The sequence below is a fragment of the Stegodyphus dumicola genome, chromosome 7 (assembly GCF_044657685.1).
Source record: "Stegodyphus dumicola isolate Sdum_Otavi_A_Nest chromosome 7, ASM4465768v1".
In the NCBI taxonomy this organism is placed as follows: Eukaryota; Metazoa; Arthropoda; class Arachnida; order Araneae; family Eresidae; genus Stegodyphus; species Stegodyphus dumicola.
In genome coordinates this window covers 41594700-41614300 of record NC_140774.1, presented here as the reverse complement: position 1 = coordinate 41614300, position 19601 = coordinate 41594700, and the positions used below count along the sequence as shown (strand labels likewise).

At 29.9% G+C, this 19601-nt stretch overlaps 1 protein-coding gene across 3 annotated transcripts in view; it reads right to left on the bottom strand.

The window, feature by feature from the left end:
* LOC118203117 (sentrin-specific protease 1-like) overlaps positions 1–19601 on the bottom strand; it is a 183210-nt gene that overhangs the window by 54915 nt on the left and 108694 nt on the right. For 2 of the 3 annotated variants that reach the window (XM_085820114.1, XM_085820116.1), the window contains 4 exons: positions 17402–17874; positions 10149–10267; positions 9158–9294; positions 6505–6559 (listed from right to left, as the gene is read on the bottom strand). In XM_085820114.1, coding sequence (XP_085676240.1) covers positions 6505–6559; positions 9158–9294; positions 10149–10267; positions 17402–17874 — 784 coding nt within the window. The remainder of the gene's footprint in view (positions 1–6504; positions 6560–9157; positions 9295–10148; positions 10268–17401; positions 17875–19601) is intronic. The other variant, XM_085820117.1, reaches the window with a different exon arrangement.

Here is a 19601-nt window from a genome sequence, read left to right as displayed (position 1 = left end):
CTGTCCGGAATGTTGAGGAATTAATGGACTGTCTACAGTTTCCACTGGATTGAACCAGCCTTTCCTTCAGGAGACCTCGGTCATGGAGCCTCTGTAGGGTGATATTATTCTACTTAAATTTTTCTTTGCTATTTCATTAAATTCAGGAAATTTCTTAAATCTTAAGGTCTTCAAGATTTCGTGGAGTTGTTACAGGTGTGGGTGATGTTGATTGTTAAAAGAAAAAAAAAAAAATGTTATTCCAAGTAAATTAGATAAAAATGAGTTATGCATAAAGTGATTTCCCCCCCCCCCTAAGAGTTTGGGATTATTAATGTTAATAGTAAGTATCCTTGAAGTTTTCCTAAAAAAAAAAAAAAAAAAAAAGGTTTGTTATTATTATTATTATTAGAGTTGTCTGGTAAAATATTTCAAGTTCTAAAAGCTAATTCTTAAAAAAAAATATTTTGTTTTATTGTTACTATTATTATTATTTGAAGAACCATTAGAGTAAACTGAATTATTCAGCTAAAGTTAATAGTTAAGGTTCAGAATGTGTGTGTGTGTGTGTGGGGAATTATGTCTTGCAGTTCTGCAGTAAAGGAGTGTTCACTGAAAATTAAATTAGTGCTAATAGTTGGTACATTAAGTCATTACTCTGGTATAAATTCCGTGGAATATAAATTCCTCCTGGAAATTTTGTCAAGGTTGCTCTCCATTCGGATAACTGATTTTTGTGTGTGTGTGTGCAATAAGGGTATAAATTCAATTGTTATATTAGAAATTTGCAAATTGTCCTATAGAAAACCTTTGAAGAAAAAAACAGTCTAAGAAATAAATATGTTAAACTTAATGGAATTAAATTTTTATGTGCAATATGGAGAAATAAGTTTATAGAAAAATGTTAAACCTATTTGTATTTAAGGTGAAATTTTACAAATAAGATATAATCTTATATTGAAATTTTTTTGGATATTTCCCGGGAATAATCCTTAATATCTATATTACTTTCTTTTATTTGATTTTATAACATGACAATTGAAATTAATACATGTTCATTTCCAAAATAAACCAATTTATTTTCATTGAAATATTTAAGTTTTTATTTATTTATTTATTTATTTATTTATTTGCTCATGTCATTCACCAGTTCACCAAAACTTGAAGAATTAGGGATTAATCCGGAAAAATTTAACACAACGTAAATATATTTTATGAATAGAAGTAGGTTAACCAGTTAGGAAATTTTATTATCGTGTTATATGTCATTACCAAAAAGGCACATAATACTTTAATCAGGTGATTAAACTCTGAAAACACTCATTTTTCCAAGTAGCAACAGTGTCACGCATTAGAGATAAAAATACTTTATTTTGAAAAGTGTTGTTATTGCTTGTTTTCAAATTGTAGAGTTTGATAATTAAAATTTTGTAAATTTTACAAAATATGAAGGGGAAAAAACATAATTGTTCGTTAGTGTCAGCATTTTAAATTAATAGATAAACAGCTGCTCTTCGTTGCCAAGAGCAGCTCTTGGCAACTTTTTGTTTCAGGTTAGTATAACAGACACAAGATATTATTGCTACGTTAATTCTTTTATTAACATTGAGACAACATTGTTATAATACATTAAATTTAAATCATGACGTCATATGTATTAAGCTGAAATGTCAAAAGTTTTTGCTTCCTGGTTCGGCAACAAAAAAAAAAAAAAAAAAATAATAATAATAATAATAATAATAATAATAATAATAATAATAATAATAATAATAATAATTACGAATTGGTTTTTGTTTGAAAAGAATGAACTAATTTCTTTCATACTGAAATCTTTTCATACATTTGCTTTTTAGGGTACATAGGACATAGAAATTTTTCTGAATTTTCTGAAAATTTAAAAATATGGCGATGGGCCCTTCTTGCTGAAAGACCTTCAATTCTATATGCAGTTAGTGGATTTGAGTAATTATGTCTTAATATCAACATATGCATTTCCCAAATTACAATTTATTTATCACTTAAATTTTAACAAACATGTAAATACGTAAAAAAGCAAATTTAAAGTTAAAATAATTTTAAAAAATGTACAAACATATAAAAGATTTAATTTTCGAACTAATCTACAATATCATGTAAATTCAGATAGCATAAGTAAATCAAGTGCAAAACCAAACAATGAAAATAAATTTACCAATTTAGGAAATTAAAATTAATCTAAAAAAATTTTTAAAAATGCATAAGTGAATGACTGTTGAGCAGGCAGGATACAGACTTATTAAGGGGAAGTTGCCTCCAAACCTAACTCTTCAATCATTTAATTTGTGTTTCGTCATTCATACAGGCCAGGGTAAAAGTCAAAACCTAAAGTAAATACATAGTGAAGAATGTCCAAAAAGAAATACCAATAAAGTGGTACCCTGAGAAATTAGCAATTAAAAATTAAAGGTCTAAAAGGAAAATACCAATAATGAAGTATTTTGAGAAATAAGCAATGTAAAAGCTTAGTAATAAATTAAATTTTCAGAAAAATTAATTTAGAAACCAATGCATTTTAGAAACCCTTGTCTACAGAAACCTCCCCGACATGAATATGCTTATCAATCAAAAAGAAACTAAAAAGGAACTAGACATAATTTATATAAACCAATAAAAAACTAAAAAGAACTATTTCATAATTAATAAAAAACAAATTTATATGTTTGCACATTTTTTTAAAAATTATTTTAACTTTAAATTTGCTTTTTTACGTATTTAAATGTTCGTTAAAATTAAAATTTCATTCCTTGCAGCAATAGTGCAAAGAATTAATTAAATTTGTATTTAAATTCAATTTATTCTTTTGAAACAATTATTTATCACTTAGTTACTTTTACTTCCTCCATTTTTATTATATATTGTTTCTTTAGTAAAATTATTTCATTTTGTACTTTCTATAGAGGAAACTACTACAGCAAATTTGAATAAATTTGATATGTAGATGACCATTAGGGAGAGAGATAAAAGAACAAAATACAAAACAAGATAAATTTAAAAAATAAATTGCCAAAAATCTTACAAGATTTAATCTAAATTATTCTTATAAATTATCCATAATCAATGATCTAGTTCTTTCTTTTAAATCAACATCACTAGTAGCTTCAAATAAAGCTATTGCAAATGCCTTTGGACAGTCCTATTCTCAGTTCTAGCAAAAGAGAAAATGCTACGGAGCAACTTAAGTGAGAAGCTACATGCTCCCTTTAGTGCACAAGAACTGGAACTCGCACCTAGATATCTTAAAATGAAGAAATCTCCTGGTGTGGATTATATCCAAAGAGAGTTTTTTAGTCACTTGGGCAGCAAGGCAAGAAAAACAGTATTGAATGTATTTAATTAAGTATGGGAGTCAGATCAGATTTTGGCACATTAGAGAAGAGCTATTATTATTCCAATCCTAAAGAAAAATAAGAACCCTGGGCAGCTGAATAGCTATAGGCTCATTTCACTTACAAGTATTCTTATGTGAATCTGGTTGGCTTCCTAAGGAATAGGTTAATGTGTGATCAGGTTCAGCCAGTTTATTAAGACATCCAAATTTAGCCCTTTAATTGGATTAGGTCTTCCATAAGCCAGAAGACATGCAGGGTAAAGTTTGAAGATTTTTTGTCCAAATGTTTTAATTTACAAACTGGTCTTCCCCAGGAAGCAGTTAGCATATTAATCAGGAAATTAGCAGATTATCTCTGGAAGGCCAAGGAGCACAAAAGCGAGGGAAAATAGAATGATTGTTCACCACGCCCGAACCGTCCCAACGGTATCATTGTCGACTATTCAATGCACTACAATCACGTCTATACCTCCCAAGGTACTATCCACCATCTCACGCCGTTGTCCAACATGGGGTTATGCTCACAGAGGCTTTTAAGAAGTTTGTCTTTGACTCCATACATTGGGGGAGTTGTGTGGAGTGGTGTCGCAGTGGATCATTTTGGCTGCCATCAGACTGGCATAGTGTTCAGCGATGAATCCCGCTTCACTCTTGAAGCAGATGACGACTGTGTTCATGTCTGGAGAAGATGGGGCCAGCGATCCAAATCAGCCTTTGTTTTGCAAAAGCATACAGCCATAACCCCTGGTATGATGGTGTGGGGTGCTATTTTTTATGACAGCAGGTCATCTTTAGTCATCCTCCGTACATCTTTAACAGCTCAACAATATGTTGACACCATCCTGCGGCCGGTTGCCTTACCGTTCATGGCATGTCATCCTGCGGCCATTTTCCAACAAGATAATGCCAGGCCACATACTGCTCCCATATCTCTGGACTGTCTCCGTGGGGTTGATACTCTTCCTTGGCCAGCAAGGTCACCAGATCTTTCACCATCGAGCATGCCTGGAGCATAGTAGGCTGCCAGAATCGTGCACCATAAAATATCGCAGATCTGGAACGAGAACTGATGAATGCCTGGCAGAATGTGTTGCAGGATGATATTAGGAACATCTATCACTCCTTGCCTTGACGAATTCAAGCATGCATTACTGCTATTGTTCTTAGCTGCACTGGGCTGCAGGTATTTTTTTCTTTAAAGAATATTTCATATTTTAGAATGATAATAAAGTTTATCTACAGAGCTCATTCATTTTATTTCAAGGCAACTACACAGATTAAAATCCATTGATTAGACACTCAGGTCTACTTGGGATCGAGAACAGCTCTCTATCAACCAAGCAAGTACTTTTTTTAACTCCTCATTTCGTTTTGCATTGTGATAGTAAACTGTTGTCCTCAGTTGCCCCTGAGAGTTTCAAAACTTTGGAAGATAGAGCTGCAGTTTTAGTGACTGGCAAAGGTTTTGAGCATTTGCTTGGCATACCTGCTACCGTGAAAGGCACTGGTGAACAGATGGCTGAAGTCATTCTTCAGGAAGTGGGCTGATTTGGGCTATGCGACAATACCATCATTTTGAGTTTTGATACGACAGCATCTAACACAGGACTGATCCAAGGGGCATGTACTAGAACTGAAAGGGAATTCAAACGAACACTGTTATGGTTCATGGATGTGATGTGGCTTGCCATCATTTCTGATAAAATGTTTAACCAATTGGTCAGAGGCCCCCCCTGCCAAAAAAAAAGGTTATTTTGAGAGTAGTTGAGCATTGCAGAAAAGTTTTCACCAAGAAGAAATGCATTATTCAACATTGATTAATATAACATGTTTTGTGCCTATCGTACTACCCATTAATCACAGCACTTAGTCTTAATATTATTTGCGTTTTCTGTTTTTCCCAATAAAAGTAATTAACATTGAAAAATCTTTTTTCTTCCGTCTACTTTCACAAAACTCATTAAAGTATGTAACCCCTAAAATTTATTTAATCTTCTTGAAATTTGGCATATATATCTTTCATATCACTGAGACTCAGGGGAATAAGCAAAGTCTGCAAAAATTCCCCCCCCCCTTTTTTTGCCTTATGATATGAACACTCTACTAGTCTGGGTAGGGAAATATTCAACTGATTCATTTGTTCCTTGAGATACATCCAGAAAATTCTTACTGGAGTAACTGCTGGAGGATTCCGATTCTTAAATGCTTCATCCTACACACAGTTGTATTAAAACATTCATGCTAATGCAAGTTTGAAATAATACTTTTCAGTATCTCAAGGCACACAATTGAAAGTATTATGACCATTTTGCAGATTTTCTTCAAAAGAAAACTAGTCAATCTTTCAACAACAGAAAGAATAATTCACGATTGGCAGGATGATCTTTGGTAGCCCCAGAACATTATTCACAGACTACAGAATCATCAAGTTAGATCTTGTAACTGCAAAACACAGCACTAATAATCGAATATTGTTTTGTAGAAAGCAAAAATTAGCATTTACTAAAAGCTCATTTGATAGCTAAATGACAATTATTTTATCATTTCCCATAACTTATGGCTTACTGAAAAAGCATTTCTCCTATTTGCAATGATTCTTTTCCCCGTAGTGAAAATTTTGAACTAATTATTAAAATTTCACACATTTTTAACATAATTTCTGTTTGCTCCCAGCAGCAACTCTTCCCAGGCACTCTTTCATACCTGCAGTGCAGGCTTACAGTAACAGTCATTAAAAGGATTGTTTTGAAGCTTGCATGGAGATCAATGAATAGCCTACTCTCACTCCTCAGGATCCTCTTGATAACACAGAAATTTTAAGCAATGAATCTATGTCATTACAAAGCTTAACCTTTTTGAAAAACAAACATTAAAAAAAAAAAAAAAAAGTTTCAAAACTGACTCTTGTTGCTTTTGATGAAAAAAGTATGAAATCATGCAAAATGGCACACACTTTTGTGCCATTTTATATTCTTTAATTTTATTCTTCACAGAATTTATTTATTACCTTACTAAAAGATCTTCAAGAAGATCATTCTTAAGCAGCAAGTTCTTTGTAGATCACAATAATGTTTTACATAAACCTTTTTAATATCTTTATACATTTAAATCATTAATACTGCAGCAAAACTAGATAATACAATATACTTCATACATACTTGTATTCGGGTAATTTGACTTCCAAGATTTTAATCTCATCATAATCATCACCCTCTAAATGATCAACAAAATAAACAAGTTAGTAAGGAAATCAATTATAAAACTTTTAAAATAATGCCATCTCAATTTATGAAACAAAACTCAAAGCAATTAAACAGATCAATATAATGAAGAAAAAAGCTAGAAATTTGTACTTAAAAAACTTAACTGTATTACCCACACAGAAACATAATATTCTGGCATATAATGCACATTTTTAATACAAACAAGCAAACAACAACAAAAACAAAAAAAAAAAACAAAAAAAATTAAATAAATAAATAAATAAATAAAAATAATAATAAAAATAAAAAGGCTGGAATTTACACGTGGATGTTATATGATGGATATAAAAATGACAGATTTAAAAATAAGGAGAAAATGAGCATACAAAAATTAGATTTCTAAATGTAATTTCTACATACTACCTAAATGCTGTCTATTTTAAAGAAATGATGAACTTAAAAAGTTTCCATTAGCAGATAACATGGAAAGTTCATCCATATTCGCCTTCTGCCATACCTTCAGGTACAAAATCGAATTCTATTTTATCTTCATCGTCACTGTTACTCCAATCCATACATAAATAATCATCTTCCGTTCCATCTAGATTGTTAGATCCATTAAATTTTTAAAATTATCTCAGGTTCAATTTCATTCCATACTTTTTATATTCACTCACACAATATTTATACTACTAAGTATTGTTTTTGAAATTTAAGGATAACACAGCACACAAGTATGGATGCAGAATAAATGATAAGCAAGGTTTGGAAGCAGATCACACATATGATCATGAACTACTACTGCAAAATAAGCTTTACGCTCCAGTAACATAGAAGCATTCGTAAGCATGCATAATTCAAGATCTATCTTGCTAACAGAGATGGAACGCTATAGTGCAGGAGTTCTCAAAACCGGTAGGGATTCCATAGCTTCAGGGCAAAATGAATTCAATCTTTTATTTTGTTGTCAAGTATTTAGTTCTAGTTTATGAATATAATAAATCTACGTTTATTATTATTCAAATTTTGACATTTATCAAAATTTTCTATGATTTTTTTTTTGTTTAATTTATAAAAGACATAAAATAATCTAAATGTAAATAAATGCATATTTGTATTTTTCATGTTTTGGAAAATAGGGGGGATATCTTCTAGAAATCCATAAATGGATAAAGGGGCAAAGAAGACTGAGAAACAATGGTGCTTCAGAAGTTGGAAAAGCTCTACTGCCTTGTGCACGTTACACTGACCAGCAAGGCTGATTTTGAAAGATGCATGCATAAGAATGGGACTTACAATCATAAAAAAATAGAGACTCTAGAATCGTTTCTGGAGAAACTGCAAAGGTGTCCAATGCACAAAACGCAGCTGATGTTATTTACAGATTTTATTAAGATTTATAAAAGCTGTGCCCATGCACAAAAAAATTAAGATAATTTTTAAGCATATTCTCATAGTTTATTTTACATGCATGTAGAGAAATTAAATCTCTATAGCTATGATAAAAATATGACAAATATGATAATTAAGAAAACAGATAATTTTTAAAGAAACTGGACAATCTAAATGTTTCTGCACTCCCTTTGAAATTCAAATTAACCCAAACGAAGTTTAACAGTAAAAGTTAGTATTATGAATTTTAAACAGTTTTATCTGTGAGTTTTTGCCATTATTGCATATTTTTTATACTTTTCTTAACATCAATTGCCATTATTTTTTATTTTCATTATGTTCATTTCAACTATTTAAAATACAGCAGAATGTTGATTATCCAAGTTTTGATTAACTGATGTGTTGTGTTATGCAAGCACAATGTCATAATTAAAAAACAGTCCTTCAGACAGGCTAGCTCAAAAGATAAACAATCTGTAGACTTGTGTTTCAGCAATAATTCAAATGTCTTTTAAAAATAGTTGATATGTTATGTACACTATACAGCACCTCATTTGTGTTATAGGTATGTGTTTTCAAATTCACAGTACACATATTTACTACTATGTGTATACCTGTGCATTTGAACGTACGTATGCTTTATATTGCTACGTACCTGCACGAATGCTGTATGTTATTTCATACAGTATGCATAATAAGACTACACTATTAAATTTTAATTTGTATCAATCCATATTATCAGTGTTAGTCTTGATATAAACTAACTCAGATAACTTGGGTTCTACTTATATACACTTAAAAATGACTTATTTTAACTCAGATAACTTGGGTTCTACTTATATACACTTAAAAATGACTTATTTTAAAGCTTAACCAGTAACTTAACTTATAAGCACTTATCGCTTTGAAAATTTAATGTATTACACCTATTTACTTATTTAATATGATTAAATAAAAAAGCATTGTTGCAATATTAACATTTAAAGCTCAGGACGAGTGTATCATATATGCATCAGCAGCTAATCCTCTTATGAATGCCGCTTGTTGCACCAGTGCATCACCTGGCAGCTAGGGACATTTAGGACTGATGCATATATCACACACCCATCTGCAGAGGGTTTTTAGTTCAGCAACATGCAGTCACGAAGGGGTTAAACAACAATATGAGCTACAGCAGGTACCATAATGTGAAGTAGAAAAAATTAAGAAATCTTACCTGCTTTACTATCTCTTTTCCTAGATGACTGTTTTGATGGTGAACTGGTTTTTTCCTTTGCTGAATGAATTGATCTATGATACTGTTGTAGGAACTTATCAACACTTTCAGGTGCAATATCATTTTTCAAAGATTCACTAATGCAAACGTATGCAAATGAGAATTAATGAGAAATGGCTACATATATACACACACATGCACACATATCCATATGTGAATGACAGTGTTTTCAAAAGAAGGAAATGAAAATATTACGTGATTTTTTTCATAAAATCAGAAACGGAGCTTAGTAAACTTTTCCTTAATTGGTGTTTTTCATAATAATTCTTTCGCACTACTTACTTAGCATCAGAATGACAATAATTTTACAAACAAAATGAACTATATTGCAGTTGTATTTAATTATAAAACAACTACTTACTACATATCTTAACTAAATTAAAGATGTTTCAAAAAGCATAAAAAATTCACTTTCTGTAAATGATTTTAGGCACCTGCATCCTGTTATTTAAGAAGAGAAACTGATAATTTTAATTTGGACTTCATATTTTAACTAATAGGATTGATTAGTCAAAATGTTTTGCAGCAACACAATTGAAATTTTAATAAATGCAATGTTTTCTTTTGTTCTAATTATGATTACACTTTTACTCAAGAAAAAGGGAATTACATAAGCTGATGTAATACATAAATAAATTACTATAAAAATTATTTTAAATCCTCAAATATTGAAATTATTTTAATTAATAGATACCTTGAAAATGTATTTTTTCCCCTATTTTCACACTTTTTAGAAACAGCAGATAGTGAATCAAATGAACTTTTCCATATATTATTTAATAAAATGCTCTTCTTTTTTACACTATATTTCAAAGAAGAAACACACACACACAAAAAAAAAAAAAAAAAAAAAAGAGAGAGAGAGAGAGAACAAAATAAGCTGATGAAAATTAAAATACTGGTAATAAAAATGAAAGCAATATCAACATACTCTCTGAAGTCAGAAACATCTGTACCAGAATGAGGCTTTACACGTGGATGATAAAGAGAACCTTTGGTGTATCTCTCTAACAAAAGCTGATACTGTGCCTTTTCTTGTAACCTCACTACCTGTATTGAAAATAGAATATCTTTTAAAAATATAGAATATTCTCTTCGTTACAAAAATGAATCGTATTAATTCCAGAGTAAGCACAGGTATTTATAAACGTATAATAAGAAAAGAAGCGCATTTAAAATACACCTCAAGCTGAAAGTCGAGGTGTATTTTAAATTTCTAAAAAACCACCAAAACTGTTTTTACCTTTTTTAGATTTCCTAAAGATCCATAGTCAAACTGAATTTGGATTTCCAAGCATGTTTTCAGATTTTTAGCACATACATTACATACAATTAAGAAGTGGACATGCATTCACATACCATATTACTCACATAAATGCTTTTAATTCATCTATTTCACTTCAAAGTAAATTTCTCGGGCTACACTAATTTAATATTAATCGAATTTTTATCTCGCATTTCAAATATTTAAAGCAGATAAATAGTTAAAAGCAGACTTCTGGAGATCACAAGATCAGAGTTTTTAAATTAAAATAGTTTCCTTACTAAGTTTCTTTCTTTAAAAGTTTCACATTTGAAGCATTAGACTTTTAATTAAATATTTTGCCATGACACATGAAGAATGAAATGAAACGGTGATGGCCAACTGATGGTCTATGAAGCACATTACAGCCAGCTACTTATTCATTATGGTCTATCATTCTGATTTAACAAACATAATTGGAAAAGCTGAAACTCCCCCATACATACTTGAACATGCCCACAAAATACTTGTCACTTTTAATCAATAATCACTTCCAATACAGAAATTACAAGAAATTTCTAAATAGCCAATGAAATGCATCTAAACCAGATCTGCAAAACATTACTTCATCCTATTTTCCTCATTTAAACAGTTTTATGAAAACATCAACATAAATTTCAAACATAGTGAAGAGTTAAATTCAGAATTTGATTATCATTCCAAGATTTTTAAATAATTCTTCCATTAACTGATATTTTTATAATTCATTCAAATTCAATGTGGAAAATTTAAGTAAAAGAAAGGTTGTGTAATATCAAAAAAAATTTTGTTTTATTTATTCTCTAATCTCAATACAGCACAAAAATATAAATGATTTGTGGAAATAATGGCCACAAAAATGGTACTTATGTGAGAAGATATGATCTTAAATAAGAGTCTACATTTGGAAGAAATTAAATTTATGAAACATCAAAGAAAATAACAATCAAACTGAAATCTAGGCCCCTGAGAGTAATCACAATTTTTGGGTCTGAAATCAATTTTAGTTGGCCATCACCGATTTAAAAAAAAAAAAGAAAAAGAAAAAAAAAAAAGTTCAGTCCTCAAAATTTTTAGATTTTAGGCCCTAACAAATTAATTCGCCTAACTTAAATGACTATAAGAAAACAATCAGAAGAACTTTTTATTGAACATTTTATATAAGCCCTATGCACGTCATTAAAATATGATCAGCATTTACTGGTTCTGAATACATCTGGAAGCAGTAATTTAGAAAATTCATGATAATATGAAATGAAAAGATTTTCAATGTACTTTGAAGGATAAAGAATAAAGAATAACTAAATATGCATCAAACTGTTTTTAATTTGATATCAACTGCCTAAAAGCTGAATTATTAAAAAGTTTAGAAGAATTATCTGCATCATTTAAAATATTCAGTTTGAGTAATTCACACTTTATTAATCATTTAAACTATATTGCTTCGTCTTTAAATATTTGCTGGCAAGCAAAACAAAGTTTAGTCTCTCGAGTGATTGTGTATCTATTTAAGAGGAAAGATCATTTTTCTACCTATCCTTGTATACAAAAGTTATGCTTCAAGACATATTTGAATGAAATATTATACATATTTGGTTTTCTTTTGCTAATGCAGCACAGAATTAGATTTCATGAACAGTACTTTTTCAGCTTTTGATACAAAATTATTCAGAATATGTTTTTAAATATTTATTATTTCATTTATTTCTTCACAATTAAGACAATCCTATGTCAGCAAAGTGAAAGAAAAAGAAATTTTTAATGCTATTTTTTAAATATTATTTGAACATAACTATGTTAACGATATCTTAAAAATGTTGTTACATTAGGGAAAAAGAGAAAAAAAAAAAAAAAAAAAAAATACAAATTCCCAAATAAAGATTTTTGAAGACCTTAAATGAGTCAAACTGATCATAAGTTGCCTAATTTAATCACATAGACACAAAGAAAGTATCTGCATTCAAAAAAGCTGTTTTTGATGCGAAAAGAATGAATTCAAACAGTAATCCAAATGTCTGCCAATACATAGAGTGGATACATATTTGGTGATGAATCATCACACAGGTAAAATTTCTGTGCTTTTACGGAAAATGCAAAATTCACAAAAAATAACTTTCACATATAAGTTTCTAATTTTTTTTTTTTTTTTTTTTTGTTAAATTATAAGAAATTGCCATTGACAGATATGCACTGTTTCTAGTGGCCCTCAAACTCTCCATATAACTATATCATTGTCTGTAAATTTAGATTGTTCTGATACCAGCAAATATTTTCAGAATATCCTCCTCCTTTTCCAAGTGTCCTAATCATATCTTTTGTACTCGAATTTAATTCAGAAGTAACAGTGGATGGAGGACTGACCTTTATGAAGTTCATACCTCATCTTCTTAGAAGCACATTTTTGCCTCAGTACGAAGAAACATGACTGAAGACCAAGTTCAAGAAAAATTTTTTTTTAAAACAGTATTATTTGAAGCACTGAATAAAGAACTAATAATCTGAAAGTTTTATCCTGGGACGGCTGATCGTTTCTTGTTGTTTACACTGCAATAGCTTAGTTGCGAGATGCATAGTTACAATTCTATATTCTTTTAACACTTTAATTCATACTCAGAATGATAACTGGAAATGTCAGATGAACAAAATTAAAAACATTTTGTATATTTTAGTCAAAATTAAGAACTTTTAAATCAAACACTAAGAACTTTTAAGGACTATGTAAACCTTAGAATCACGAATCTCAATTTCAGCTGTCAATTTTATATTGCAATTTACACATAAGTAGCAAAATCAGACACATGCCAGAGTGATAGCTACCAATGATTTACAGTTTTGTTCACAAAGTGGGATGCATCTGATGCGAAACTTTCTCGAGAACAGACAGGACTGCAAAATGTAAAAGCTCACGAGTAAGGCATTAGCACATCTAGAATTAGATAATGCTTCCAGAGGATTATTGGGCTCTGTCATTACAAATCAGGTAGACATACACTCGTATATTACGAGAGTGATTTCAGAAGATAACATAAAATAGTACAATAATGCAAATACATTATATTTAGAGCAGGAGTTGTCAATTACATAGGTTACTTTTATATCAAACAGAGAGCTTGATAGAGAAGTAGCCATTAATCAATCCACAGTACTTTAATCCAAAGGATGATCTATATAACTACATTGATCAACACATTAAACAGACTGAGCTTTAACATAGTAATCTTTAGTATTCCAGGGTGTCTCATTACCAATCTATACGTTACAGCTCTGTCAACTTACAGAATTCTTTTCAAAACTACAATTTGTGATAGCTTTGAGAGATGTATATTCTGGATAATAAATAAATGGTCAATATGACTAGTTGTATTTTATATGTTTAACCATAAAAAATTAGATATAAAATTTAATACTTGATTGAAGGATCACCGTGAAAGTTACTTAATATTTCTGTAAATTTACTAACTTCTTTCTTTAATTGAAATGCTTTTTTTAATGTTTTTGCATGAAATAAATCACTTCTACTTGCTATAGCTTTGAGCTTTTTGGAACTGATCTTCGGCAATTCCGGATTAGGGGTTTTTCCGGATTATAGATCATCAATTTAAATCTGATAAGATGACATGCAGAAATTATAAAATAAAAAATATGAAACCGTAATTTGTGAAATAAAGAGCAATTATGATCTAAAAGGTATCAAAATTTACACACACACACAAAAAAAAAAGCTTAATATTTATTTGTTTACTTTATTAAACATTTCTTTCAATTCAAGTTGTTTAAGCTGCTTCGTTTTATGTGCTAATACTTTCTCTTTAATTCTATAAACAGACATAATTTCTTGTTCAGTTACAAAGTTCCGCGGTTCAAGTCCTGTAATTGCTGTGCTGAGAATACCGACTAACTTGTAAATCGAAATTTTTTCGGTTTCACTAACCTCTCTGTCACTTTCTTCATGCCTTTATCCATTTTTTGCAGCAATTCCACTTTTTGTTTGATGGACACAGAAACATGCTTTCGCTTTGTAGATCGTTTGGCAGCTCCAAAATTGGAAACTCTTTTTGACATAATCGAAAGTTCAAGCTTACTTTTTATAAAATTGCTCTAACAATATGCAAAAAATAATAAGCCGGATCCAATTAGAAGATTAAGGAATAACGCAATCTGCAATATTAACCGAAATAGATAATTAGATAATTTTAGCCTAGCTTATACCGTCCGTTATACATTAAATGTGCATGCGTAAACACAACGCATATGCAGAAAGTTTGTAGCTTTGAGGTCTGGATTATACATCATTTCGGATTATGGACGTCCAGATTAAAGACTTTGTACTGTATAACAAATAAATTTTGTTATTTGATTGTGTTTTAATTTGAATCTTACTTTCATTAATGAATTATTCCCTTCTGACAAATTAAAAAGTATCTTTAGATATTATTATTATACTTTATTTACTTTTCCCTTTGCACCTTTTCAATCCATAAGCTCTGTCAAACCTTTTCCCCTAAACAATTATCTGGAAGGGGCCATATACATACACACACACACATATATATATTAAGTTGCCTTTTTAAGCCAATGAGTATCCCGAGTCCCATTATGAAACTTCATCCCTATGGGAAATTTAGGCTTTCTTTAAGTTGGGAATATAACTTTTGACACTGCTATTCAGATTTTGCTCAAACGTCAACATCTGGTGTTTTTTCTTCATTATTATGTCAGCAAACTACAAGAACCAGTTTGAGCAACTAAAAAAAATTTTTTTTAATCAATGTTATTATTTTATAAAACAGTAAATCACATATATTATTAAGCAAACAATTTCTAATTTTAGGCTACTATTTTTTTAAACCTTTGGAGGAAATTTTATGATTTTTAAAACTAGTTTTTATTTTTCAGTGATGGCTACTTGAAATTGAATATCCACTTGAGTACCATGAGATTCAAATTTTCATTAATTTTGGAGTTCTTTATTATTTTTTTCAAGGGCAGCAGATTGTAAATAACAGGCATAATGGCTGCAAATTTCTCTTGTCTATTAGTCTTTCCTTTATATGTTGTTTCTTTCTCTTGTTATCATTTGTTTTACTATTACTTCTAAATGCATTCATAAAATTCACCGTGATATTTAGCACATAGCTACATTTCTTATTACTTTCTCTCTTAATCCAATCTTTTGACTAAATTACACTAGATTTGTAATATTTTTTTGTTTCCTAATAAATTTTTCACAGGAATTGATTCATTAAATCATCTTACTGTATTTCTTGATAACTTTGTCTTCATATTCCATTTCATCAGTCTCTATTTTTTCCCACTTCAAAGCATATCCTATTCTTTGATAAGCTTTTTTTGCTACAAATGTTAATTTTCCCATCCATTTGTAAAAACTGAAAATAAGTTTCAGAAATAAAATACAGCAGCTGGAAAATTCCATACTTTCTTTTCAGCATAATCAGCTAACATATAATAAAATATATGATTTAGTTAACATTTCCTCAGATACACATTATTTTCCTTTTAAAAATAATGTATCTAGTAACATAAAATAGTCACATATATTTTGTTTACACGTGGCAGTAGGAAAACGCTAACATTTTTATCTTTATTCACATTGCTGCGTGGCTTAATATCACCATCTAACTCTCATATTCTGGAAAATAAAAAATGATGCATTTTCTTTTGGTAGGATTCTCCACAGTTCTTTTATATGAATTCAGTAATGAGTAATAGTCAAATCCATATTACTCATTAAAACAACCAATTTAATTTCCTAAAATTAGACACATTTTTTAGATGCATGACAAATGATTTATATTTTGGAAAAGCTAAAAAAAAAAAAAAAAAAAAAAAAAATGCAATTTTTAGCTCTGTCACAATAAAGCTGATACATATTTCTTAATTCTTGTAACTCATTTACATTCCTTTTAATTTCAGATGTTTCTTATTCTTTTTTGGAGACGTACTTGCTTTACATCTTGATATTTTACTGCTGAATTCAAAACAAACAATATTTTAGGCTTTTCTGAAATACATACAAATAAAATGTTACCTTACATTTTTATACATCACTTTGTTTTTTATTCAGATATTGCTTGCAAAAGACAGCAGGTATTTAAAAAAATTAATGCACTGTAAAAATACAGTAACAAAATGTAAATAAGAAGGATGGAGATTTCTGCTTTTACTGATGGAAGGAAGGTAATCTTAAAAACTGAAGATATTCAGAAACTAAGTGTTGTTTTCTGGTGTAAACTCTATTTACTGGCAGCAACTTTGGAATACCACCTTGAAACTTAGGAATCAATGCACCTACTGCAAATTTTCAAATATGCACAATTTGGATTCTCTAAAAGGAATTATCAGGATTATTAAAAGGAATTCTCTAAAGGAATAAATCAAACTAACCGGAAAAGAAAATTAACATGAACAGTTAGTTGGTTTACACATATTTTTTATTATCAGGAGTATTATATGCAGGAGTATATATTGTATTCGCACATTCCCTAAATTCAGAACGTCTATTCAAAGGATGAAATATTTGTTCCCTCAGCATCTACATCAGTATTTTTTTATACAATACAAAATGCTGTAAATGTTACATACACTGCTAACATTAGAAATATCAGTAACGACTTATAAGGAAGTTAAAAAAAATCTATATCATATATCAAACAATTTTTCCCCCTTGAAATGTCGTAATTTTTCTCTGTTTTTTGGGAAGCAATTCTAACATAAAGGTACTTTCTAGTGGATTTACTACATTAGTTAAAATTTTGAAAATTAAAATAAATGCGATTAAGTGTAGAATGGGGGAGACTGACAACCATGGAAATCATATTTTACTGCAATATTTAAAGTATTGAAAAAACTGTGAAAGAAGAAACAAGGGGGGGATACAATACCTCATGAGCTGTATAGCTTTTTCTTGCAGGTTTCTGAACAGAGATTTGAACTTCCTCTGTCCCTTTAACTTCAGGTGCTTGTATTTTATTACGACACAATCTAGAAGTTCTTGATGTTTGACGTGGTGACACTGTACAGGAACGTCGCTTTTCAGTAGGGATTTCTGACACAATAACTACATCACTGGCTTCTGTGTCAGCTTTTTCGTTAGCATCAAAAAGTATTTCAATGTCAGTTTCCGGGCTGCTGATTTGTGCCATTTTCTTACTAGATGGTAAACTTTCTTGAGATTTAGGCTGAAGATTAGAATGAGATAAGCTGTCTAGTTGATACAAAGAACTATTTATGTGTTTCTGATGAACAGAATTCCTTGGCCGTAAAACAGGAGTTTTCCTAATACAGGCATTACGGGAGAAGTTAGATAACGACGAAGATGACAGTGAACAGATGGGTACACTAAATGGATTGTAATCTAAAAAGAAGGTATATACCAATAAATGATAAGACATTAATTTTAGATCTTTTTCTCTTAAAATTTAATTACAAAATTCTCCCTTTAGTAGCATCTAATTTTATCCCATTCTATTTCATTTCAGTATTTTAATGCAAAATCGTTGATTGGCAACCTCTTTAAGATAATGCTTCTTAAGTCAATTAAATCATTTCTAACTGTAAAATAAACTACCCTTGACATCTGGCTCTTTATTCATGAGAAACACACACACACACACACACAAAAAAAAAAAAAAAAAAAAAAAAAAAATTCTTGGAAGTAAATTAAGAAGAATGAAACTTCTCCCTAAATTCATACAGGTTGAAATCATTAATAGCCAATAACATAAACTGTCAATAAATCACACAATGAGAAATTTAAGAACCCCATATTTGCTTGCAAAGTTTTAAAACGAATCTTCCCCCTCCCCTCTAACACTTACCTTCAACAAGCAAAGACACAGACAGCCAGCTTCAAAAATTAATGTAACTGACATGTCTCTTAACATAATGCAGCTGTATTTCTTTATTTCTATGATGTTATGGAAAATTTATACTTGAGTAAAAATATTTGCTAAGACCCAGAATTATCCTTTTTCTCTTCTATGTAACCATACTAAATTTTTATTATTAAATATATATATATATTATATACATACAGGAGTAATAAAATTTTTTATGCAAAAACATTAATTAATGCATGATGATGGAGTTAGAGTATAAAGTTGCAGTAGTGATCATGGCCAGTTCAACAGTTCTTTTACTGTTCACATTAATGCAAACAAGTACACAGCTAAGCTAAAACAAGACATGCACACATTTTTTAACAATTTTTTTCTACTTTTCACATTTTTGAATCAAGCAAGAAATGTCATATCAAGCTAGTAAAACACAGAATTACTTCTTTGTTGGTTAAGAGTGGTTACAGTTTTGGTTTGACTTCATTCCAGTTAGCTAATTTAGGTTTCAGTATGCGAATGTTAATATTATTTTTAGCTGAACTGTTATGTAAATGCCTGCATCATTAGCATTACATGCTAATCATGTGAACAGAAGAATTGCAAAAATCATGCGAGAGATTAATCTACACACATTTATTACACGTTACCACTTTTAGTAATATTTGAAATTAAAGTTAGGATTTTGCTTTACGTATTTTTTTTTTTTTTTTTTTTTTTTAATCTTACACACATATGTGATATAGATGCTGAATGAGAAAAACATAATGAGATTCCAAGGATTGCTTTACTGTTTATTATAAAATGTTTTAGGACTGCACACTAACAGTGGCTTTGAAAGTATTAGAGGAGTACTCTCTACCGATTTAAACCCCAGATTATTTCATATTGCAAATCCCTTTACTGAGAACATAAAATATAAGAACATAACAGAATGAAATGAAATGAATCATCACGTTTTAAAATGAACCACTCAGGCAGCAAAAGTGAATAGACTATGGAATACCCAAGAGGCTAGTCTATAGGAATTTAAAATGACTGGACAAAGATCGAATTAAAACTGAAAGAATATTTGTTATTTATAAAAGTAAGCATCACATGATAACACACATTCTAGCTAAATGACAGAGCAATCACATTTCAAGCTGAACTTCTAGCAATAAAAGAAGTGCTAAAATGAATACCAAAACTGGATTTAAATATTCAAATATATAAGATATCAAATAAGCAATAGCCCTTTTAACTCCTG